General features: G+C 36.4%; 1 protein-coding gene across 5 annotated transcripts in view; it reads left to right on the top strand.

Annotated features, from left to right (window-relative positions):
* The window catches only part of LOC110836165 (nephrin), a 700179-nt gene that overhangs the window by 463900 nt on the left and 208872 nt on the right, over window positions 1–27407 (top strand). For all 5 annotated transcript variants that reach the window (XR_015537708.1, XM_087358243.1, XM_087358240.1 and 2 more), the window contains one exon: window positions 24698–24830. Coding sequence is in view for 4 of the 5 variants with exons in the window: in XM_087358240.1 (XP_087214366.1) it covers window positions 24698–24830 (133 nt within the window). In the remaining variant the exon portion in view is untranslated. The remainder of the gene's footprint in view (window positions 1–24697; window positions 24831–27407) is intronic.

Genomic DNA, 27407 nt, shown 5'->3' with positions numbered 1-27407 from the left:
CATTTATTTCTGTGCGCAGTGACATGTTTGCAGAAATATGATGACTTGAAACCTAGACATTCTGTTGACTTTAAATCGTGGGTAGAATAAATGTCGCTTGTGTAAATTAATTTAAGTCGACCCTTTTTCCCATTTAGAAAATACATTTTTATAACAAACCTTCATCATGTGTTTCCATAAATGTACGGTGAATCACTAGTGTTAAGAAATAAGTAATCTGTATTTATTGGCATTACAAACTACGGCAGGGACGAGAAAGTGAGGTTAATTTATGAAAGTTAGTGAAATTTTAAAATGTTCTCAATGTCGATTTAATTTAAAGCTGTATGTATATTTCAATCATGATTTCCTCATTTGGTATTTGCAAATGAAGTAAATAAACATCGACACTGGGGTATATTGATTCCTATGTTTATTAAAAGGCTAATAGGGAAGTTACAGATTGACATGGTACAGAAACGTAATGCATGTATGTCACCAAATTTTAAATAATCGTTGAGCATTGGTGAAGTTGTCTCTGGTACTTAATTAAGTATCATCAAATTATGTGATATTCGAATTCGATTTGTGTACGTGAGTGTCGATACAGGCCAATATTTTACATATGAGTTCAACGATAATATAAACAGACGAACATACATTCTCAGCAACACCAGAAACGATATCTGAGAGCAAGGTTTAGTAGCTGGCTAATGTGATTCATGGGAACACCGTAATAAGCCTTTGGGTTATTTAAATGACAAGAGTTATCTTGACCAGCTTTTAGCTGAGCTACTGTTAGCTTCTCAATAAAAACTGTTACTCATGCAGGCCCTTTATTGAAATTAAATACCTCATAAAAATTACTCACTTTATTCCAAATATTATGAATTGAGGTCAACGTCGTTTCTTATAATTAATTCACAAACGTAAGTATAAAATATTTTGATTCCATTACAGCATATGTTATATACTTACTCCCTTTTTTCACTGAAAACATAATATTTCCGCCTCTTTAGAGGTGGCACATCTTCGCTGAATAGCTCGGATGTTGATGGTTAATGGCGTGAAGTGGAATCTTAATCTAGGGACTAAATTTTGGGACAGGAAGCACTTCCTCACTGCAATAATGGCTTTGGCCTTGGTTGCGTTTCTGCGGTTTAGGGAAGATAAAAGGAGTTTTACCTTGCTCTGACCCTAAAGGTTAGGCTTACGAAACAGATGCAGACTACAGGAATAAATCGGCAGATTCTTCCTCGTAACGAAACCACTCTCACGTGCTGCAGATCTCTTTCTTACTCATAAAATCTCTTTGTACGGGAGATGAAGTTCGGCAACCTGCCAAGCAGATGGAAGAAGATGTAGAGGTAGAACATGGAGGAGAAAGAGATAGAGTTGATTCTTGGTTCGTGTAAAATTTGTGACTCTACGAGAGATCGATTTTGCCCATATCGCTATGTCTTGGGAGCTGAAATAGACAGGAAAGACATCCATTTAGTCACCCGTACAAACACACAAGCTGGAAAACATGACTAGCCAGGGAACGGGCATTTAGCATAATATAATATATCCTTCGATCTAATAAAAATAGATGATTTAATACTGAACTTTCTTTGACACGATAATACCAAGCGGACTCCGAGAGAAATGTTTGCCGCTCTCGATGTTTTAAGGTTAACTAGACTCTTAGGTATCGATCCATTGTTTTTTTTATCCTTGAAATAAAATCTAAACCGTTGGCCCTTCTGCATTTCAATAATCTTCTTCTATTATCATGGCAATCATCATGGTTTTTCAGTCTGATCCATCGTAGTAACAGCCTTAAATGCTACCTACGGACTGGAGTTCGTATATGTTTGAAAATTCTGTTCGTACCACAAGGAAAACACATTTTTATTACAAATATTACGCGGTTAATGCTGTTTCAGGAAATAATTGCTGCTTATACTATATGAAATCCTTAAATTCACTCTGTGTGCAAAAACAGAATTATTAAATGTCACGGCGGATGACTGGACTTTAAATGGTTAAAAGGAGCTGATTAGAGAATTTATCACACGTTGTGCTGTATCGCCACAAATAAATGACTAGCTGAAACATCATATATCGGAACGAATCAAAAGAATAGCACGTGTGTCATAACGTGTAACGTTTTCTGTAAAAGTACATGGCTTTCGGAATTGTTTGTATATTAAATGACGATGATTTGGCCCATTTTTCTTTCATTAACACTCGTGGGTAAAGGAGAGCTTTTAAAATAAACCACTTATTGTATTTAAATCTCTATAGAACGTTGGTAATTATGCATTTACCGCATTCAGCAACTCGCAAAGTTGTCCACAGGTTACCAATTTAGAATTATTTTTATTTTCACAATGAACAGTACTTGTTTCGAAAAATTGTTTAAAGACTTACATTTGTAATGGTGAAGTGGTGTGCTTTATTTGAAAGAGGACTGAATATTTAAATATATTTTGGCCTTTAAATGGTCAAGTTGTAAAATGTGAAACGAAGGGCTAGTTCATCGCCTATTTGCTAAGACGAGAGTAATTCTTCAGTCTAACGTTTGCTAAGAGGCCTAACTTAATTGCTCAGAAGTTCGCTTCAGTTGTAAGCCGTTATCTTCCTCCTTAAGATGTAACAGAAGACAAAAACTTTTTAATTTTAAATGCTACTTTAAATTGCTTAGTCCGTTCTATTCAGTCGCCGGTTCTGCACCTGATGGTGTTCGTTCAGCCTGAACATTTTTCTTTCTTTGCCTGTGATTACGACCTCCCTCCCTTCGTGTTGTAAGAGCGCTCCTGTGTGTGGTTGAAACTACTCTTGAGTTAAGAGCCATGTAAAATAGCCATCCCTCTGCAATACATGCTCCCCCTGAGGCTCTTACGAAGTCTCAACCCCAGCGTGCCCGAATAGACGTTCTAGTACTTCCAGTTAGGTTCCTAATATATCTTCTTTCAAAATGTAGTTGCTGCCTTTACATGATACAGCAGTGAGTCTGTGAGAAACGTGTAGCTTTCTTGTTAGGATGTCTTGGTACAAGGATTTTACTGCGGTACAGACATCCTGTAGCAAAATTGCATGTTGGAACCAGGGATTTAGTTGGTCGTTTATTGTGACTACTTACAGACGTCCTAGGAAACGGAATTGGATTCAGTATTAGGATTGTGGAGCATACTTCGATGATTCCTTCTGAACATCTAATCTTCATTTTGTACCTCTGCTTCGCATATCATTGATAATCCTAGATATGACCTAGAATATAAATATATAGTGCAAGCTCAGTCAGTATAGTGACTAGCTACGGGCTGGACGACCGGGGTTCGATCCCCGACGGGGGCAGAGGATTTTTCCTCTAGCCTCTGCGTCCAGACCGGCTCTGGGGCCCACCCAGCCTCCTCTACAATGGGTACCGGGGGCCTTTCCCGGGGGTAAAGCCGGCTGGGGCGTGATGCTGACCACTCACCCCCAACTGGTGCCGAGGTCAAGGAAGAGAGGAGCTGTACCTCCACTCACCCCAAACGGCTACATGGCGTATAGTGGGACAAACTTTACTTTACTTTAGTGCAAGCGTTTGTAGACTTGACATTGAAATTTAAGTAACAAATTCGAGTCTTTGAGACTTCGACATCTGTTATAGAAAATTTATTTTATCAGCGTCCATACGTAGCTGTAAATTGAATATTACAGATCGTTCGCAAATTGAAAATCAGTTGAAACTACTTCTGTATGTATTTCTTCAAGATTGTCTTAGTTGTCAGTACCGGATTCGTTGTGGTCAATAAAGTATTACGTTATTCTAAATTTTGTATGAATGAGAATAAATAAATCTTGTTTTGCTGCTGGCAGACCAACGAAATCAGAATTCCTGATTAACTTCTAATTCATTTCCGTTTCTTTTACTCAGCTAACTGTACACTACATTTTTAAATAAATGAAAGGGAACGTGAAGCATGCCAGTTTACAAATTCCGTAAATTAACTTAACAAACCGTAATTAATCATTTACAGAAACAGTGTATGTTTTCTGCTTCGACGTAGCACGAACAAGTCAGCAGTGTAGAAATTAGCGTTCAAAATGTCACGCCATCATCCCATTAACAGCACCAGTTCAGTGCTATAAATTTTGGCACGTCATGAAACGTCGAAACGTCGTTAATATGTGAAACAGCAATACAATTCAAATAACAATAACGTAAGCTGAAGTATTTTAAGTTTGTTAAGCATTATAACAAGTAACCATTGTTTTAAGACGTTGAAACTGAGACACAATTTTAATACGCGTTTATAGTCAGAAATTGAGTAAAGAAAGCTTCCTAAAATTCTAATCTCTCTCCCAAAATGTTCAAGAGTTTTGAAGTTCTCATTTTTAAATTACAATTGTAGGCCAACATTTTTAATTTTCTGTCTGAAATGCGAACACAGTAATAAGGAACAGAAGTAGAGTTTCTTTACGTCGAGAAGTTTGCTCATCATGCTTTGTAATTAGACGACAAAGAATGAGACGCATTAATGGAGTTGTCTGAGTGAAGTAAAGGCTCGAGATTAAATTTGGAATCAGATAATTTGGAGTACAACAGTTCCAGGCTGTAAGTTTGTTCTTAACATTTAACGGTACATTTTGAAGGTCAGAATAACTGTTCTTGATAATATAATAAAAAATGTTTCGATAGCTGGTTAGACAGTTAAATACGATCTGGGAATGTGAACAGGATTTATCTAGCTCAGAAAATGGTCCAGTGGCGGGGTTGTAGTGAACAAGGTAATGAACCCTTAGGTTTCATAAAAGTAAAGGAACTTCTTGAACATTAGACTTACCCCCATCTTGTGAAGAAGGGCTCTTGTGCATCGAGTTATTTATAATTTGTCAGAAATATTAATTGACACATTTTCGAATTGTGTGTGTGTGATATATGAAAAATCAGAGAGCCACAGATACCTTTGTAGTATATTAAGGCACTGTGCACTTTTTACACTTTTCTTACTTTTAAGCTATTGGAGCAGAGTAACAGACTAATTTTAACCTCAGTTTTTCCAAAGCCACAGTGGTGTCTTCCAGTCTGAGACTGGGCTGGTTAGAAATGTGGTAATTCATGTAACTTGTTTATTTTAAAATATTGCATTTGAAGCTATTATTTAGGTTATATAATCCAGCCACCTGATACATGTTGCTCAGTTTTATAAAGTTGAAACTATACGTACTAGCCGAGCTGTGGACTCTTGTGTTACGTGTTTTGTAAATTTTGTGGTTTCCATCTCACACTTCGGACAGGCTAACCATTGTAACAAATATTTAAAGTGCTAGGTAGGTTAGAATTCTTTACTTCTAAACATAATAGTGGAAGGGCGTCCTTCAGTTAGAAAAATAATAATAAGAAACCTTTCAGAGTGCAAAACATCAAAATTTCTGAAAAGTTATTTTCTTTATGAGAGGGTTCCTTTTAAAAACCGCTTTCTTAGGAACGAGATTGTAGATCTGTGTGAAGGCTCTTGAACCTTAAAGAAGGGAGATGCTGTAGGAGGTCTTCAAGTGGCCACTGAAATTTCGTGTTGGTTTTCTGGCCTGGATGTTTTGTCACAGAATGTTACACTTGAGTGGCTAAGAATTCTTCCCTTTGTTGTGTGTCGCAGCAAGGTGTAACTGTCGGATTGTACTGGCTCTGTTAATGACAATGATCTTGTGAACCTGTCATGGTGTGATGGCAATATGACAGATGGCAAAGCGGACAGGAGCTATTGATGAGTATTGATTCCGTTACAATTAGTGCACGTACACAGACCTATAATAAGGCACTACAAGGATTTGAATTTCTAGTAGACACTTTATAGCACGCGGTATAATTATGAACAACCCTTACTTGAGGAATGTAACCATTCTAAATGTTTGTCCTCCGAAGAAATTATTGTCACCGATTTTCAGGAATTCGATATAAACTTCCCGTTTTCGTGATTTATAATGTCGTCCAATCAGGAGGAACATGTTGGACATTTCTTAAGAGGGAGCAACACATGATAAATTTAATGCGATACCATGAAATTAGGTATGGTAATATATATTCGTGAACCATGTAGCATTTGTAAAGTTGTTCCTTTGTACGGTGTAAAATAACAATAAGGCTGTTTTGCGAAAATTATAATTTAAATTCATTTTGACAGTGTAGCCAGTCAGCGGCTGGAGCTAGGAGCATGCAATTTGATTAAAAAGCTATGTTACGAACATAGTTAAACTTGTATTTATCAGTTGGTAATACAAATGTGATGACTGTGAAACCAATTGAATATTTTAAATGTGAAAGCCATAATATGTGATTACGATTATAATAATATTTCTCTGTATTTATCATATGATTCTGTAATTTCAAACAAAAAATATGACTCGATTAAGAACTGATCCTATAACGTCTGCAATAAAATACACATTTCGTAAATAGAAATTAACAATATAATATTTACACCGACCGGGAGAAAGTACAGCAAGAAAGCGGTTTCTTTTTCTGTTTTGAACTCCTTGTGTAGGGCCTGTACTTTGATTGACAGTGTAAAATATCACTAGTGGCTTATGAGTCCGTAGTTTTACTGTTCACCATTAATGATAGACAATTATGGAGACATCCTTTTATGTTTCATCTATAGTTAGTTACATTTGTGCTATATTAAAATCACTGCAGTCTGTATCCCAACCAAAATTGAACATTGACAGACATTATGTGCTGCCAGGAAGTGCAGCTATGTGCTTAATATCAAGATCGGAATAAAGTTATATCGATTGTGTAATGACTCTGATATTTTTAATTACTCGTGACACACGGCTTAGTGTCTCAGAAATCACTCCGCAGTTGTCTTGACTCTCATCGCCGATGTTATTTCGCATCCCCAGTGTCGGCCATGTTTGTTGGCCACATATAATATCTGTATACAGCTGCTGTGTGACCTACATACAGTCGTATAGTCACATTGGTACAATGCGACTAGAGTGATTTTATATTCACAGGCTGCCCTCGCAAACTTGGCTGCAGATTGTCTATGAAGGAAAGAACTATAAAGCCCAGTTCTTATAAGTTCCATCTCTATGAACAATAAAAGGAAACGGATTTAACCTTTGGCACAGATAGTCACTTTAAGCAGCACACGTGACGTGTATGTAAACTTCGATTCCTTTTTCATGTCGCCTTTTTGCTATTTATGTTCTAGAATTTTTCAAAAGTTATAGGCTACTTTTATAAAAAAAAATAACAGGACGTAACGATAGCGAACATGTTACAGCGCGAATGTAAGAATGTATGTTTGAGTTGGTAAGACTGGTTGTAACGGGTGCTTCGGATCCCTCGTCACGTCCAAATTGTTGGCCGACTACCTGGCAAGACGTCGTCTGAAGGGTAGGAGATGAATTCAACCCATCAGACATACATATAAGGGGCAGAGATTATGTGAACTATCACAAGGGATGTGCTCTGCAGGTACCAAATTTACTGCCAAACTTTTACACCTGCCGAGAAACTGTTGAATTGGATTCAGTGTGGAACGATCAGCAGGTGGCGAAACCTGACAGTTTTCTTCTTACTGATTTTGTTTCCATAACTTTATTTCCTCGAAACTTTTGCACTTCAAACTTCATATTTGAGTCTAAGATTGAAGTTTTCGCTATGCTTTATTTATTCTATGTCGGGTTTTTGGAATCGCCATATCCTTTTACCGGCTTTTTCTTGAACTGGATTATTTTCATAAACTCGATACGAAGACACTGTAAAACACTCTGACTCCGTGAGTGAACTATTTTTAATTACGTAGATATGATAAAGCCTGTGTGTGGCCTATTAATGATACGAGGAACACTGACATAATTAAATGTTTTCATTTTCTGAAAACGTTGGCCCATTATATAGGCCATCTCTAAAATAACAAGATATTTATATTTTCAGTTTATATCCGTAGAAAATTAAAAATATCAAAGTGGCAACTTACCGAAATACATTACTTTATTCAAGTTCCGTGGGTATGTCTATGAAACAACGTTTTTGGTATTGGATTTAAGTACTAGTTCATGTGTATCATTATAATCTGAATCTCTGTACCTGACAAAAGTGACTTACAACTCACCCAATTAATGTGCATTGCTGTAACAGATTGCAGTATACAGACCATGGCGAAAATAGAGTTGAACTGTTTGGAATTGTTAGTCAAGTGTAATGAACGTTTTCGTGCAATATACATATGAGTACATTTGTAAAGAGTCAGGTTAGTTTGTCAGAATACCAACTAGGTTACATGTTGGACTACTGGGGTTCTGTACCCGTCAGGTCACTAATTTTGTTCACCGCAACGTCCAGACCGGCTGTTGGGCTCTCCCAATATCCTACCCGGTGGCTGTCGGGAAACGCCTATTATATAGTATTATACATACAGCGTGTCACTTGGCAGTAAAATTTATTGAAAGGCTCTAATAATTTTCGCAGTTCTACTCCTCCGTTATAACTTTTCGTGATGCTGCTGGCAATACTGTCACCAGAATCACCTTTTCTAGCTTAGACTTTTCAACTGTTCATGATCTAATGAATGTCGACATACTTCTCTGCCTGTGTTCAAACGTTGAGTACGTTTTCTTTTGTCAGATGAATAAAATAACTAGAAGAAAGCTTTGTTGGAAGAGGGTACAAAATAATAACATAGTTTAAGGTAATACACGTGGGTCAGGGGGGCCTTTATGAGCATGGTAAATGGTGGAGAATTCTTTGACCAAGTAAGTGACTTATATATTCTTGAATGTAACCGTGGTGACGGAGGTAATTAATGTAGCACTTGGTCTAAGCTTTCACGAAATTGTAAGCCATAACTGCCATTGCCATGGCCTAATACTGGCAATTTTAAACATGTTATTCACATGTATAGGCATGCATATTGAGTACAGTATATTTTGTGTAATTTTAATTTCATGCTTTATAGATAATTACTTTCAGTATTTATGTTTTATTCCTCTCCTCATCGTCTCATTTATTACATGTGAGAGGCGGGTGGGGATAAAAATCTTACGTATTGTGAGTGCTTCTGAATTCATAGTTTTATTACCTTTACACTAAATATGTCCTTGCAAAATAAAATTAATTAACGTGGGTTAATGTTTGTTGATATAATATTCCACCGTATTTAACGTAAATTAGCCTGTGAAATAATATTATTGTTTGCAACGAACACAAATAATCCGTAACTGCTCTCCAAATAAAACAATAGCGTAGCGTAACCCGCACTGTAAAGCCCTGAGCATTCCCACCGCTATGGGAAATTATAAAATATTAATTTATGGCAGATTGTTAAATGGGTGTAATTTGTAAAGATAAAAATTAAAAAATGTGTGTATATATATATATAACTACACGACCACATTTTAGGTTAATAGCGGATTAGTGGAAGACTGAATATTTCAAACAGTAGAAACAGATTTATAAATCATTGATAGAGACAAAATTGTCTCGGGGTATCGCATTATGTGCGTAAAACCGTTGAATTACGTTTCTTGGTGATACAATATTTAATTGTAATATATTACAGGTTAAGTGTAAGAGACATAGAAGATTGAGTTTAGCAGAAACGCCACAACTATTGATTAGAAACAGGACTTGAATCTCGATCAAGGAAACTAGTATCCTAACTGTTCACCCGCGACTTTCCATTTCAAGATTAATGCCTTAACACAGACTGTGGTTTTCAGTTGAATGAACTGCGGATTGTTTATTTGTGAATTTCAAATCCATTAAAATTAACGAATTCAGTATTACTAAAATTGTATGCTTTCCAACATGCATCGTTGTCGTTATGCACATTATCCATCGTCTTGTGTTCTTTCCCACTACATTGTTTCTCATAGTGGATCAGTGATCGAGAATGCTTGGGATAAAATCAGAGAATGAAGACTAATTGATTCAGAAATATTGAGCAGAATAATGAAAAATGAAGTCGGGAACTGTAGTTCTTCCGTTGACATTGAAATGTGCTACCTCTTATATAACCTGCTCTGTTTGGTCGCGTTCTATTCCCTTTCATGCACCAGACACTCCACTAATTTACAGGCGATGACGCAACTACTTGAAACTGAAATTTTGTTTAAAGTCCTTTATTTTCATTTCATTGAACGAAGTTTCTTGTTTGGATTTAGCTTTCTTAGTAGGTTCATAAATAAGGATACAGTTATGTGGAGGAAAATATTTATATGTGTATATATATATATATATATATATATATATATATATACACACACACACACACACATTATTTCGTTGTTTGGAAACAAAAAATAATTACGTTGATGTAGAAGCCGGGACAAGGGCCACAGATCTGTTTCCATGGTGACTGATTGTAGATTGCAGCGTGGTCCCTCCACTGTGCGCTCAGTCGTCTTCTAAATGTGTTTGTGTTTCGGATCTCAAACTTGTTAGTCGTAGAACAGATGCACAAACCTCTGTCAAAATCAAAGCTTAAAGTGTGGATAAAATGTTTGGAAACATTCGTGATAAAGATTTGAAATACACGAAAATAATTTACGATTAAAGTGGAATCCACGTGAAGATGTGTTTAAAATTTTCAAAGTGCCAAAATAATTGTGAATTTTATAAAACAAAATGTGTATGTCCAGTACTCTAAAACTTCGAGTATAGAAACAGTAGAATGCCAAGTGAAACGTATATTTTAGACTCCGTTGGATGACGTATTGATAATCCTCTAGACTTCAATTGAGGTGTTGCCTAGTTATAATGTCGTCTGTAAGAACGGTTTGTAGGATTAATAACAATTTTTCTACACATTTGCTTGTCCTTCCGTGAGTAGCAGACAAATCATTCATCGGGTCTTTGGACCCTGGCCATTTATCAGCGTGCTTACAAAACTTGGCATTGGCCGTGTTCTGTGTCTTTAAATCATTATGTCTTGAGGAAACATAGTAATTGGAGAAAAGAAACTTGGTTAAGTGGATTACTGATTCCGTAAACGTTTTGTTTAAGCTATCTTCAAGTGTTTGAGCTTCCCTATCGAACACGTTGAAACTACTTCTCTTAGACCACTTCATACACTCATTCATTCGGTCAGGGGCACTTCTTTGTTTTTCTTCTGTGTTTGTTCTCGTGCTTTCAAACCTAACACTTTTACTTTCATCTTCGTGCTATTCTCTTTCGAAAGAATCTTGTACTTCTCTCTCTCTCTCTCTCTCTCTCTCTCTCTCTCTCTCTCTCTCTCTCTCTCTCTCTCTTTAGAATGCAGAAGTTTCAGCTTAACGCCTTTTCTACATACCAATGCCTTCTTCCGATATTTGTTCAAACAAATCTTTTCTTGTCGATTCGGTGACTCACCGCCATGTCGATTTCTTACCAACTCTTCAAGAAACCAGCACAAACTTTTTTTCTTTTACGACAGAAGAACATGGGAAGAGAATGTCTGCTATATTTGTTATTGACATAAAATGTAACTTTCCCTTCCACATTTTCTTCTCTTTTTATGATCATGGTGTTACCGTCATAAGCCTATTAAATCTTCATTTTGTTTGTTACATGTATTTGGTGAGGAAGTGTTAATTGAGCTGGCAGACTCCTTATTGGTGTAATGATAGAAATTGTTTTCTTTTTTCTAATTCTGACATTGTTATTGAATCCCTGCTGCTTAGCTAACGATTAAACCAGTCTATTTTGAATATGTGTTAATATACCACTTACATTTTGTCTATAACCTCTCATTTATTTAAATAAAGGGTTTTGCATGTCATATAAATTGAACAGTATCACTCATATTTTTTTGCCGTCGGACGAGAAACTGATGCAGCTTTCCACAAATAATTTTGTAAAAGGCTTCCCATAAATAAGACTCTCTTTGTTGCTATCCGTATTAAGATGCCTTATCATACTGTTCCTCTTTTCAAAGCCATACTTTTCTCGAATTTCTATATCCCTGCTATTCATGTAGGCTTGTTGAAGCATATGTCCATGTGACTTGTCCATTACCAATCTTTTCAGCAAAAGTAGTCTTGAATACGCTTGCCCACACAGAGATGCATCTGTAATGTAAACCCGATCCAATATTGAATACTTTATGGAAATATTCTCGGAACACAGAATTCCTTTCGTTTCTAGGTAGAAAAATGAAACCAGTGATATGAAAAAGGTCACGAAACTAGAGATTTCCGCGCATAACGTGAGCTCAGTAAGGCTTGTGGTAGCCTATGCAGTTTCTTTCCAATACATTTATTGTTGTTTCGTATAACACGTAGGATTTGTTGTTATTTTTTTGAGGTACGATTTATTTCTCAGATATAATGTATTTTTGTGAAGCTAATAAAGGTACAGATATCACATTGCATAAGATTAGCAATTATATTATTTGTATTTTGTTTAATATTTACTATATCAAAAAGTGAGTTAAATTAAAAGTTTCATATCTTAGTGACATCTGTGTTTCATTTTACCATGTACGAACGATTTTTTGTGAAGAACAGTTCTGATGAAACAGATAACGTTAATTTTAACCACGTGATATATGAGTAAATTGATCCAAAAGTAGATTAATCTGATATTTTGTTGGGTATAAATGTTATATAAATTATCGTCAGCCCATTTTGATATTCTGGTATAATATGTACTGTCGTAAGAACAAGAACTATTTCATCCTCAGTACACTTTAAGAATATTAAGCTAAAAAGTAATTACATAATGTTTGGACTTAAAACACGAAGCTGACTTTCGTTTATCGCTGTGTTGCAATTTATTTGCCATTTAGTAATTTACATGCTTGACTTCGGGAGCTGTTATAAGTCATCTTACTGTTAATTTGTAATCGTACGAAGAAAATGTTTATGCTAAATTTATAAATACAGAGTGTGTACATTTATTAATTTTTGTCATTCGACACCTAAGCCTGGTCTTTAGGCCCGTAATCTTTCATCACTTTTCACTTTATTCTTCTCAGTTGTCATATTGCTGTTTAAAATTTGCATCTACCCTTCTCAACTCGGTTTCATATTTGTCCTCAAAATATTACTACAGAATTTATTGTCTTTGAATTGGTCACACGCCCAAAAACAAGTGACTATCCTGATGAACATATTACTTATTTAAATCTTTTTCACAGCGATTAGTGCATTGGAGACTCGTAATTAGTTTTGCCGTATTTCTCGTATCTACCAATTTATTCCACCAGATACATAATAGAACGGCTTTTTCAGTACGCGGACATGTAAACCCTGTTATATAGGAGAACACCTTAATAATAATTCCAACCAAGTTTCGTCAAAACCGGCAAATTGATAAGAAGGTTGTTCAGGGATGTAGCCAGATACAGGAACATGATTGTAATGCCTCAAGTCTTTTGTGCCGTTTGGAATAACAAACGAGCTTCATAACAGACACGTAGACCTGATACGGACAATAAAACAGTCGCATAGCGCCTTGCACTAAACAGTATTAAATTGACAATTAATCTTACTTCCATATGTTACATTACCTTCATACATACGCAGTGTTGACTAATTCCATGGAAGTACTTAGGAAAGTTAGAAATAATAAAAATTGGATTTATTTTAAATCATGTGATATAAACTGTGTTACCCATCCATCCATCCAATGGCGCTACAGCCCGAGTCGAACCCTGACCTCCCTTGTTGTTACACATAGTACGTCATAATTTGCCTCACTTGTTTCTGCCGTCCTTAACACCTTTATGTTTATGGCATGCTATTAAACGTTGTATGTAATAAATATATAAGACCGTTAAATCTTAATGCTTGTACAAAATTAAAAAAAAAATTATCTGGATAGGAATAGGCAAGTAATTGAAAAACTGTCAGTTAAGGATAGAATGGATGATAATGTAGTCAGTGTTTCAGATAGCGTGATCGTGTTTTAGGTAACAAATCTTAAACAAGTTATGATAAGAATCTACCGATATCACATATTCTTACATACTTACATCCCATATATACATCATTGATTTTTCCTTGGCGTAACATTATGTCCTAGATTACACAAATAATTTTATTTTATTTGTGAGAATTTACCTTCACTCTACACAGCCTATGTTCAACTTTTGAAGTATGGAATCAGATTTTAAATATTATTTAGACGAGTTTCGGTTTCAAATGTTTAAACGTCGTTCCGTTGGACTGCTTGTTATTAGTTGCGAAAGGAACACTTCGTTGGCTTTATTCACGCGAGGGTAGTTAGCCAGCGGCAACACCAGATGCGTAGGAAATGGGTAAGTAACACGCAACCTACCGATACTGGTAATAATCTGTGTTATTTCCAGGCATAAAGTATTAAAACTGCTTGTCGTGTCGAGTTGTTTACAGCTACTTCCGACATGTGTGATACCCAGGAGACAGCAGGAAACTGTCGAAATCGTAACACATTCAAATGTTAATAAAGACAAATGAATCCTGGGTACACAGAGCGCAACCGCACAATAGCCTGCATATGAGCGAACATACCACTCCTGCTATGAGAACTGTTTGGAGCAAAATGTTTATATTGTTAATGTTTATCTGGCGTTTACGATACGTATGCTATACATTACATCTCTCCCGGAACCACGTCTTTTTAGAAGCTCCTATCGTAACTCAAAACCCGGAATGCATCTACTAAAGTATTTCCATATACGTACTGAAAGAATGGAGACCTGTCTCAGACAACCATTCCGGAGCCAAGCCTGTGGATCTATTTCTTTTGATGGAAGTATCTGTCAAAAATGCGGCCTCTTGGGGTGTGTGATTGAATATCTTGTGCCTGTCTTGGAAACTATGTTTCGCCCTTCAGCATGCACGAAAGGTTGACATAAATCATTTTCTGAAGTCGGAGGGTGGAATAAATAGGACGTTATGTAATGTTTATTGTTTTGTATATCCTGTGTGTGTGGTAACACTCAGTCTTATCGCATGACACGTGGTCTGTCTTTAGTCCCCGCTTTTACGTTCAGCCATTGCACGACCATTATCCACGCCTTTCAGCCACAAAATTATTTTCTGGAAGCAGGCTGAGTTTCTGTTGGCTATCAGAATTTCGTTTCAAGAACACGTGTTGTTGTTTTTCGGACAGCTCCCGGTTCAATCAAATTTTTTAGTGTATCGTTCATGTTATATATTCGTTCTTGGTCATACTATGTACTCATAACGTGGGCATCCATCTTTCTGGTTATATGTTTAATATTTGAAATTTCTCAACCTTTTAACTTACAGTTTTATTCGTATGTACTACCTGGTTTAGCATTCACCAACTCACAGTTTTGATTGCAGACTGTACCGGTTTCATGTTATTCTCAGAATAAACACCGATTATTAACCTAAAGAGCTTTAACCAGTGATATTTGTGTTAGAAATGCGCTATGTTTTCTTTGAGGAAGGAAATTTGTTTTTCAGTATTACTTAAATGAAGTTCGTCCTTAAGGAGTTAATGGATTACACTAATTATTTTTTCTTTAATTCCTTAAAATTTCTTATAATATGCCATACAGAAGGCCGCTGTCACTTCCTTCCACATCCTTTCCAATTCATTCATTAATTCATCGCTTCTGGTTCAATACCCTTGCGTTCGGAATAGAGCAACAGCTGTGTTTATTTCAGGAACATTAGAATAATCCGTCATGTCTCATTAGCATTAATTTTTACCTAGTTGCCAGCGTCCTAGAGAACCAACCCCACCAGCAAGATTAAGAGGTCTCGTAATCCTACATGGGTTAGAAGTTTGTGGATTGAAGGAGCAACCACGCCTTCCGGTGGCAGGTACCTGAATCACAGAGGTAGCTAACGATCTCATTACGTGGGGCATGTAGTGACCTGCCTACATCTTGGCATCGACTTGGTCTCTTATGTACGTGTGAACTCTGTTCGTTGGGCGTATATCTTATTAAACGTCAATCATGACGTCATTTGCGGAGCCAATTCTTTAATTTTGAAGTTTATTTAGTGTCATTAAATTTTACTTTCGCAACGATGATGTGACATAACTTGTTGGCCTATTATAAATTCTTTTGTACGAATTAATGGATACGTGCATAAATTAATATAATACGCACGGACAAATATGTTGTCTCACATAATGTTACGGAATTTTACTGTTACTTATAGAAGAATTAGTCTTTTACATTTTCATAAGCAAGCGTTATTTACTATCTGAAAACACACGCACGGTGAAGATATTCAGAGCCCATATAATAATGTGGCGTGTATCTAGAGCGTTGGTATTAGTTGCCTCATATTACCGGGTGTATGTTGTCCATTAGCAGAGGTCACATTTTAGCCCTGAAGCCTGTTACACAGTAGATTATTGAAAATTAATTTCAAATCAGTAATACACTACGTAAAGATACATGTCAAGATGTGTGCTGATTTCAGAACGACCTTATTTTGTAGTTCCATGTTGGGGTCTTTTACCAATCATTAATAAGCCACCTTTGCTTTTAATTCCACATGCTCTGTGTTTAAATCAGTAGACCATTGTTTTTAAATACTTAGACTGTTTCTTTATTCAGTGCGTTTCTATCAGTTGATTTAGAAACGTTGTTGTTATTATTACATATATGGAATTTTAATAAGTAGTATAATTTGATCGATTATATTTCTCTAGTAGAAACAAATTTTCTGCCTTATGTTCTATTTGAATTAAATGTTATACATTTAACTGTAGGTCTTATTGTTAGTTCTGAACGCCCACTTGTGAATCTTGTTCATTCATTAACTTATTTAGAAACCCAGAAAGAATACACGTTCCGTTGCCTTACGGCAATTGTATCTTGCTACCAGATATATTCCGGTGGTTTTGTTAAATGTGGCAGAGTTTGTACCCGGAGGCTGTCGGCCTCCTCGTCAATGTATTTTACATTAAATGTACCCCATTTGCACAGAGTGTTCTACAGGTTTTTGCCAGTTCAAACAAGGATATAGCACTCGAACGGTTTCATACATATGGAAGACAATCGATAAGGACAGGATTTTAGATTTGAAAGTTTTAATTATATTTCAAAATACATGGTCCGTTTCTGAATCGGAAGTAGTCATTTTTAATCCGTAATAAATGAACAAGTAGCAGATGGTTCATTACCAGAACATAGACTTTTTTTAATCTTTTATTTTTCTCTCAACATGTCTGCGTCATTCTTCACTTAAATTTCGTTTGAGAGCTACCAGTCTCTTTGTTTCTTGGACTAGAAAACTTCAAACTGGCGTCGTGTGTCTGTGCTATTGACGATGAAATATGTTTTGCGTCTCCAGTTTTATCCACGTCTTTCGCTTGATAATGGCCTCGTGTTTGGTGCTTGGCGATTGGCTTCTTGTCAGTTATTGAAGATATTAAACTCTAGCATAGGCATCGATATGGGGCAGAGCATTGGAGGGCATTATTGGTCGAAAGTTTGTGATTCGAGTGGTATGTCTTGATACATGCATATGGCCAGATGGGAGAGAACAAGGAAATTGTATTGGCTTCTCTCATTGCACGATCCTGGTGTGAAATAAAATCGGTTAATAATTGGCAGTTTCAGGGAAGAATTTCGAATGGGTGATTTTCATTTTTGTTCATCAGTTGAGAAATCCTGTAACACATTAAATATTGTGCGAATCCCAAATCTGTCTTTCTGTCCCCTGAAAATGTATGTAAATAAATATATACTGCCTATGTTAACACAAACAGTGAATAACATTATGTAACGTATAAATACGTTCGTCAAAATTCGTACTTTTCATATTGATATTAAAACATTTAATAACAATTATGTTGATATAAAACTTTTATATCCGTAATGGAGTTTGCAGACACCCCCCCCCCCCCCCGATTTGGTAATGTTTAAAAGGGGCTTCAGTCTGTTTAAATCCAGACACAGTATTAGAATCAGAAACTTTCCGAATGCGAATGCCTCCATATTTTGAATATAACGTAAGGCTTTTTCATTTATTTGTTGTTTGTTTATCGGCGCCGTCAGTGGGTCAGTCTGTATACGATTGAGCGATATGGTAATTGAACAGTAAATAGGAAGAATATGGAAGGAAGAGGTCGTGACCAATTCCGAATACGAACCAGGAGTGCCAACCACTCGGCCGCAACGTTGTGTAACACGTTTTATGATGTAAGTGAGAGTAAGGAACTCTCCTTTGTAGGAATTGCGTGTCGCAAATAATTTGAAATTACGTGGAATAGATAAGATTCAGCCGGTTATAAATGTGTATAAATGTTACCATTTAAAATTGAAATAGAATAGAAATATAGTCCAGTGAATGCGGTTATTTTTAATTTATATTGTTTTGTACATTTTTCAGTTAAAACCCAGTGCTGCGAAAAATGTTTTTTTTTTTAAAAAGAAGAAGGATCCTGTGGGAAATCATGTTGCTGTATTAAAATGAACGTCGCACGTTTTTGCATATAACACATGTGAACTACGTATGTAACGAAACGACTTTTTTTAAAGATCCTACTAGGGGAATGGACATTCGTCTCACTAAAATTTATTACCAAAAGTCTTGAGTGGTGCTATTCAGGTTTCGAAATCCCCTCCTCCGTCACTCGGTAGGGTTTCTCTGTTCTACACAAGTAGTCGTTTTGGCAGAGGCTTGAGGGGGAACCCCATTTCTCTCGTTCATTATTAAAGAGAGACAGCAGTGAGAATTCTTTGTTATTGCTTCATTTAATAGTGCATAGTACATAGTCCAAGATAAATATTACACCCAAGAATGAACACGAACCTGGACGAGTGGTATATGGAATTCGTTTGGTACAGAAAGGTGGGAGCAGACAGAGGGAAGCATAAGTTGCGAGAGAATTCATATGAGAGAAAGAATGAAAAAAATTATAAAAGTAAAGAGGAAATAAATGAATGTAAACAGCTATGATATCAGTTTGACATGGAATTACAAGTATTTGTTTTCAGTTTATGAAAGAGGAGATAGGAAGAACGGGCACGAATAGTAAAATAATAACCCGGAAAACAAAAAGTTTATTTGATGTAACGACAACACGATATTAAACAAAAATCTAAAAAAAACTGCATATTATTTGGTTTTATATCCCACGAAGTCTAAATGTTAACATTAGGCCTTATAGAATAGTGCTTACTTGATTTAATGGAACTTTACAGTTGAGTTGTGTTGAAAGTAACATTAACGTTGTCTTTATGTTTGTTTTTAAAATAGGCCAATAAAGTAGAGGTTCAAAATGCCCACTGTGTTAAGTTGACCCTACGCTTATCGACATTCTGGCAGTAGGGAAACATAAACCTGGTCTTTACAGAATACCGAGGACGCAAAACAAGGGCGAAATATCAGACTAAACAGGTAGAAATGTATTTTCGTACATTAAGCCCAGGTTGAGTAATTGGATGTTTCTCGAATAAGAACGTAAAGAATGTATAGCTGCTGATTAAATAAAGTTTACGAAAGTACAAAGAAAAATATCTGGGCGTCAGAGAATAATGTTAACATTTAGTTTGAAGAGGTTTTGAAATCTGTAGTACCAAATAAATGTGATAGATGATCTAGCGTATGAATGTTTGTTCCAAGGAAAACGGCTCCAACTTACCGCGCTAACAAGATAATAATATATTTACTTAAAATGTCGATATCAGACAGGTACAACAAATCTCTTTTTCTGGCCCACACAGTACATATAACACGTTTATCGCTTCAGATAGACCTAATATTTGTTATAATTTGTACATTTTACTTAATCTAATACTGTAAGCTTAAAACCTTGCATACCGTGTAGTGTATTGATATGTAAAATCATGCATACAAACAAAACTATTTACACATTAAATAATTTACCAACACAAAATTTTAATATTTGTATTCATATTTTTATAAATTTATGGAGAAGTCAGTAAACAGAAATTTGTGGGTTTTTTATCCAGTTTTGAGAGTTGTTATGTTGGAGATCTGCACCTTTAACAGTGCCAACTTGGTGGCTTTTGTGGAGTGGGACACTTTGTGAGTTAATGCCATATATTAATGTTAGGAGATTTTATAAAAGTATTTCTTGTTCAGGAAGGCAAATAAGATCACGGAGAGTGGGGTGTTTTTATCGCGTGAAGTTCTGTGTTGGAGAACACGTTTTAAAGGGATGGCCTACATAATACATTCATGTATTAAAAAGTATTGGCAAGAGCAAAATCATGATCGCTTTGTTCACTTAGATTGGTCGATCATTTTTCTAAGATTTCATATTATGTAATAAGACGATATTAACTAACGTAAATACAGGCAGACAGGCACTATGCGAATAAATTCATTTGGACACGCATACGCTGATGTGTCGCTGTTGACATAGCTACTGAACCTGGAGCCACCTTGCTTTAAGTGCCGAAGGTACTTCTAAATCACCCCCCACCGCCTCTCTCATACGACTCTGCGGTTTCTCTTTGAAGTGGCTAATTGAATCTCTGCTCTAGTTGCCCTTGCCACATCACACGTTCAACCTTTCAACCGCCCCTACAACACGCTCCATATCTACCTCGTCATGACGTCATATCTACCTGTCAGCAAGTAGTCATTTACAGTAACGCAGCTGAAATTTATGTGATACGTAGCCTTGTTATATCCACCGCCCGAGCGCATATAAACAATATACGTGTCACAAGATATGTTAAAATAGATGGAGTATTTTGTTATTCATTGGGGGTGCTTGCACTAGGTTAACATCCTGTTATGCTTAGAGCCTAGTTGTGACGTTTGCAGATGATTAACCTCATCATTAATTGTAAATTATTCGGGGTTGTTCTGTGCCATTGCTTACACGATGTAATGAAGTGATGTTCTGCATGTGGATACCAAAATATGCTTTTATTTCCGTGTGCATTTTATCAAACAGATGACAAGATATTGTAGTTTTCTTCAGCAGATGAACATGGTAAATTTATATGCGTTAAATTCAATTAATTCCTCCTTTTATATGTTTTCCAGACAAAACAGTGCATGCTGAAAACATGAATTAACATATATTGGTTGAAGCGTCATGGCCGATTTCATGTAATCTTCCTTAACGCTACAAATGACGAATTTGGATGTGGAAGTAAGCTGCCGTGTGATTTACTGTGAGGTAATAAGCCAGAATTTCCTAAAAGGAACTAAACTTCTCAGGACAACACGTCACAATCATACACGACACTTGTCTAATGCGTACCAAAAGATTCGGTAAGTTCAGCTGTGCGTTATGAGTAGCAGCAGTGTGCGTCCTACACCTGACGTTATTTCTCGACGTACTTCATTATTACGTTTTTTATGTTTGTTTTGGCCTGGTTTCGTACATCTGTTTATGGGCTTTACAAAATTATTCCATTATCCTAAATGTCTCATCTAAAGTGCGTAGATTTTGTTGAAAACCATGTCCCATACGAGTCACCCTTAACCGAAACTTTTCGAATTAACCCCACTTTTCCTCTGGGAATCCCCTAATTGTTAACACAATGAAATAATTGTTCATGAAGACACACTTATTTAGTATTGCTTCAGACAGACATTAGTATGTGACCTTTACGTTTTTCGTGGATGGTGTTTATTTTTTTAACATTGTGCTCTCTACTGCACTTTGACTACGATTTAAACTAAGAATATAGGCCTAATCCACGGATTGCCGGTTTAATAGATGGATGCTCCTGAATACTTACATCGCACGATGGCTGTTGAGGGGGGCAGTGCAATACTGTTTAGCTGTATAGCTTAAGTTACCAGTCAAAAAGTCAGTTTCCGTAGTTCGCCCTTCGTAGTACTTGGTTAGACAGGATAAAACTCCGTTTATTAACCAACATTATCGTCCCGTTTACTTCGGTGTGGCTGTAGTTCAAAGCATTTTCTCCTTTCAGATAATGTACGTGGTGTTAAGGGAAATATTTTAAGCGGTTACGCACGTATAGAAACATAACGGCCTCTAAGGAAAACAGCAATTTTAATGACCACGCTGTGCATTGTAGAGTAGCATTTTATTTTCTACGAAATTGACTATGAACTTTTTAAATAAAATTTTCTTGCATTTGAGGCTTATTGTGTTTTACCTCGCATTTATACCTATATAGTTTGTTAAAAAATCTAAGTACCGAGATATGAACATTATTTTATAACATCTCCATGATAACACGAAATTTGTATCATATACGTACTTTATTTCTAATGGTAGTACCCAATTTCGTTGAATAAAATAGAGTTTTATGTTTATTTACTCACGTAAAATACAGATAAAACAATTACAAGTACCAGTGATATACCTGAACAGAGCTTGTTAGCAAAGATAAACATGAATAAATCTAAGGTAAACTCGGTCCAAGCATTCCATTTTCCATTCATAAGTACCATGTTTGTCTTCTGAATGTTTGTACATCAAATTGCTCATCTTTTGTTTACAGCACAGTACTGCCATTACATGTTCCATTTGAATTAACAGAAAAAAGGTACAATTACTACTGCAACCAAGTTATTGTGTTTATTATAACTGTGTAAGAGTTAACATACTTAAAATGCAGCATTATTTAGCTTCAAAATGTATTCTAAATATTAATGTACGCCTTTAGGGTGTCTTAGAAAGTTTTATAGAACTTTCTAGATCTTATACCGGAGTTCGACGGTTGGAATATTAAGATGGCCGACTTCTTGGTTGTATCTTCGTGTCGTCTGGTGGAGTCCTTCCTGCCTTTATCATTCGGGGCGATGATGGAGGCAGCAAGGAAGTCTGTAAGTTGGTAAACTTCTACCAGAGTACACGGTACCACAACCCAGAAAACTGCTACCTTCGCACTCACCGCTGTGAGAATCTCAAATCCTACGTCTGTAATGTAGATCGCAGGTCAGCCGAATGTCACGTTCCTTTGTTTTTTTTTGTAGGTACACCAAACATACGTATATTCGATCTGTGTGTTAAAGTGCGTCTTCACATTTCCTATTCTACCTTAAGTGTTGTTGATTCTGGGTTTAATAATGTTTTCTCAGTTCCGTGGTTTATACAGCCTTGAACCGAGCGTCGTTCTACAGTGGTGAGCACTTATCTGGAGGTCCAAGTTCAAGTTTCGGCCTGGATACGAGCGATCCTAGTTTTCTCAGTTCTTTCATGAAAATATCAGTACAGTGGCTTAAATGCTTTCTTATTCACGATGTCATAGTCACAGCTATTGGAATCGACTTTAAGTAAACGATACGATACTTAAAGAAAATAAATACAGCGTCAGAGGTAATCGCGATAGGAAGTAATGATTTATAAGAAGGTCAGAGGGAAGCGGTTATGGGCTGTACAAGGCACTTTCTCAGCATTTACCTAGAAGAACGCAGAAATTTTGTGATAAACCCCGAGGTTAGCCTACCTCTGCGCCGAGAGTAGATTCTAGATCCGCCAGCATAGGAGACAAGACAACGTAAAATGTTCGGTACTACTAGTGATCACGCTCTAAATTTTATTTTCATGGAACATTAGGTTTTATTAAAGTGTTTACAAGAGCCCGTCACCAGTTCCTTTCCTGAGCCTGGAAGAATCCATTCCACAGAATCCCGCCCTGGGAACTTAAGATTAGTTTTAATATTCTCCCATCTATCCCTTGTTTTTCCCGCCCATAATATGATTATTTAGATTATTCTATGTTCGACCTCTGGCAAATATGCTGACTTTCTTTGATCACTACGTCTAGAGTGGCACTGAATGTCGTTTACCTTCATACTGTTAAAAATCTAGTAGACCCTGTTTTAAGTGGTAATACGGAATGCGCTTTATTCATGCTATCTTGATTAATACGCTATCAAAAATGACTTTTGCAACACAGAGCTAAATCTTGAAACCTTATAGAAGAATCATATCTCCTAATGGAAGGACCGATACCTGCAAATTCTTTTCATCGACAAACAACACGGACACTACCCACATACAGAATTGTGTTCCTTCAAATAAAGGACCCATGTTCTTAACCACAAGACCAACAACACTGTTGTAGGTTAATGCAAATTGTGTGGGAGATTAGATTACTGAGATAAATTCTGTACGGTTAATAGAAAGTAGCACCTAATTTACGGCTTAAGGGAGCTTAGTTTGCAGAGTTGTTCTCAATCCCTCGATGTTTTACACTGCACTAAATTATTAGTTTTCATGTTGAACATGGTTTTGCCTTACACGGAAACAGAGGGAAGGTCTCGCGGCCACTCACCTACCGAAGCATTCCGATTTAATTTTAAGTCTTAATATTACGATTTGTCTTTGAAGTATATTTCTCTTTGTGGCTGTAATAAGCCGTCTTACCAGCCATTAAGCATTCCAAGGAATGTTATTTCGTTTTAATGCTGAAGGTTTGAAGCATTCACTGTGTCGCATGTTCGGTATTGCGAATGCATGGATATTCTTTGCATTCTTTACCACTGATGACCACATTGGCAACTGGCATCACGTGACTCTTTTTGAAGTTCGAGAATGGGTCTGATAAATTAACTTGTACGCATTAAAAAATTCTCAGGTTTGTGGGATAAAACCGGTTTACCAAAATAGAAACCTAGGGCAGAAATGCATGTTTATTGTTCGGTTCTTTATTTATTTAACGACACGTTATCAGTAGCACAGGTTTCTGTGATGCGTTTGTAAAGGATTTACCGCAATCACTTTGCTTCCAAGAAATAAGCCAAGTGTACCGTAGAAAGTTGAAGTTGGCTTTAAGGCAGAACGGGGCTTTACGTAGCACAGCACATTTCTAACACGCCTGTCGGCAGTTCAACAGAATGGACCTGTGATTGATTCTTCTCTCTTCTGTTCCAGTTCTTGTGTCGGACACTCAGGCGGTTGCGGGAGGCGTCGCAAAGATGCCGTGCGACATAGCACCACCCATCCCGGGCGACAAGGTGTACCTTGTTATCTGGTACAAGGAGGGAGCTCCCTCACCCATATACAGGTATGTCCTTGCCCATTCGTCATTGATAAGATGTATGTTCGTTGACTAGCACAACGAGGGGATTGTCAGGGAGTGAATTGAATATGAGCACGAACTCCATTGTGGGGTAAGAGAAATGCATACGTAATTTCCGTGATACTTTCTGATTAATACTTAAAATTCTTATGTTTTTTAAATTTATTATTTCATATTTGAAAATAGTCTTACTGTTTAAAATAATTACTTGTTTTTATTCAGCAGTCAGTGTTTACAGAAAAATTCCGCATATCTACAAATGATTATTGCGATTAGTAATATCGCGCATAATGAAAACGATATAACGTAAATAACTTAAGTTAATAACAATTAGTACTAACCAGTCTCATGGTATTCTAAACGTTGATAGTCGTACAGTTGGTGATGAAAATCCATAATTTTATGGAACCGGAGATTCAGTACCTTGTTCAGAAGCGTCCGCCACTGGTTGCTGTTTAGAGCCAAATTAATCCAGTCTACACCTTCTCACCCTATTTCTGTATGATCCATTTTTATAGACCCTTAATCTGTCTTCGTAGCAGCATCTTCCGACCAGGTTTTACGACCAGACCTTTGTATGATTTCTCATTTCGAACACGCTTTCTACATTGCCTTGCTCATCTGATCGTCCTTTGTATAACCATCCTATTATTATTTATTTATCTATAATTAATATAGGCTAAAAGTGATTTATCTAAAGCACTGATTATTTATTTCGCGTGTTCCTCATTTCATCGGAAAAATATTTAAATTTAGTACGTGTTACTGCTGATTGTATGCAACCCGTTATCGCAGTATTACTTTTAAACTCCACAAACTTCGCAGCAAAATAGTACATCATTAATCACGAACATGTTATACCATTGTTATTTGAAATTCAGGAAAAAGGAAGGGAGTGTTGAACGAGGCGAACTGCATTCATTCGTTTTACGCCTACATTCATGCCACTGTAATTGGTAGATGCCTGAATTGGCATTGCTCTCACCATTCCGCTATTTGAATGTATCATTAGGAAGAATTGGAAGACTGAGCGGGAGAGCGAGCAATCAAAAAATGTTAAAACTAAACGAACTTTATAACCTCGTTTATCCGTTTGACAAACTTGTGATATATGCAACTGTTTGTGAAGCGTTAACCGGCATCGTTACAAGCGCCAGTTGAAATTGGATCATTTATTGCAGTTGTACAATCCAAACGAATATCGATTGCAACGATCCAATAACTTTCAATAATCCACACATTATTTCTAAACGGATAGCCCACATTGATACTTCGTTATTATTTTAAGTGTATTATAATCATTATTCTGGGTGAAGTTGCCGTGAAATTGATACGGTTTAAGACAGACATGTCAACCACGCTGTCCTCTTCGATGGATTATGAGGTCTTAACTCCGTCCTCGAATTATCAACGTTTTCAGATCCCAGATGTTCCAATTTTAATACATTTTAATATTCGGATGCGTGTAAAATATCTACTTGTGTACAGCTGTTTTGTATCTAAACTAAATAAAGTGGATATGTGTTTCAATGAAATTCGCATTTGTGTGCGCTTCTAGGAAAGCAGAGGCATGGAAAGTATATATTAAGCAAGTGTTTGCAGCTATTAAAAATAGGCGGTTATGATTTTCCCCACCCATATAACGGCTCCTGCAGCAGTCACATCCCTTTTAAGCAGCTCTTTCTTATCGTAAGAGTCTGACGTGCCTGGTTTGAAGAGACATTGAACTTACTGAATATGACAGATCTATGGGTTAGTATTTTATTGTTAAATTTTTTGTAAATTTATCCGTGTCTTATCATAATAATTCTAAATTAAGTACTTCAGATAATAATAAATTATGTTTATTACGAAAGTGTAAATGTATGTTATCATACACTTTGTTATTAATTGTTCGTACCTTTTTTGACGAATAAATTAAAAATTAAAAGAAACAACCATGATTTTCTCTTTGGTCTCCAGTACTACATAGCCTCGTGTTGGATTAGTAATCATGTAAGCCTTTGGTGAAGAATTATGAGACTTATCAGGGGAGCTAAGCTAGTGGTGAATGGAGACTGAGTACACAAGAATTCTTTTTTGTTTGTTTCAGCCGTCTTATCGTTGTTTCACATTGCATAAAGAATTCCTGTAACAAAATATTGGATACTTTTTCGAATATCTGTTGCCATTCATCTTCACACGATGTATATTTAGTAACGCTGGTGACGATCCTGCCACAAAACTTAGTGTATTCGCCGTGTTATTACCAACTGCAGTAAACTAAAGTGTTCGAATTTCGGGTATCCTCCAGCGAAAAAACGTCCCCACCAAATTTTACCACATTCTGCCGTCATAAACGTATGCATGTAAATAATTAACTATCAACTTATAAATGTACATATTTGTTAATTATTTACATATATCTACGTATAGTGTGTTGCTGCTCTTATTAGAATTTTGCTACCTAGACTAGGATTACATGTCCTGTTAAAGGAAATTAGTTCGTTTTTTTTATATCTAGCTGCTACCTGCAGGCTGCCACACCGTGGCAACGCGCCTGGCATTAATTTCATGCCTCCA

This window comes from Zootermopsis nevadensis, unplaced genomic scaffold (assembly GCF_977971745.1).
Source record: "Zootermopsis nevadensis isolate Lab colony 2312 unplaced genomic scaffold, Znev_1.0 Znev_ptg000029l, whole genome shotgun sequence".
In the NCBI taxonomy this organism is placed as follows: Eukaryota; Metazoa; Arthropoda; class Insecta; order Blattodea; family Termopsidae; genus Zootermopsis; species Zootermopsis nevadensis.
The sequence above is the reverse complement of the archived record's forward strand: the minus strand, read 5'-3'. Positions and strand labels throughout refer to the sequence as shown.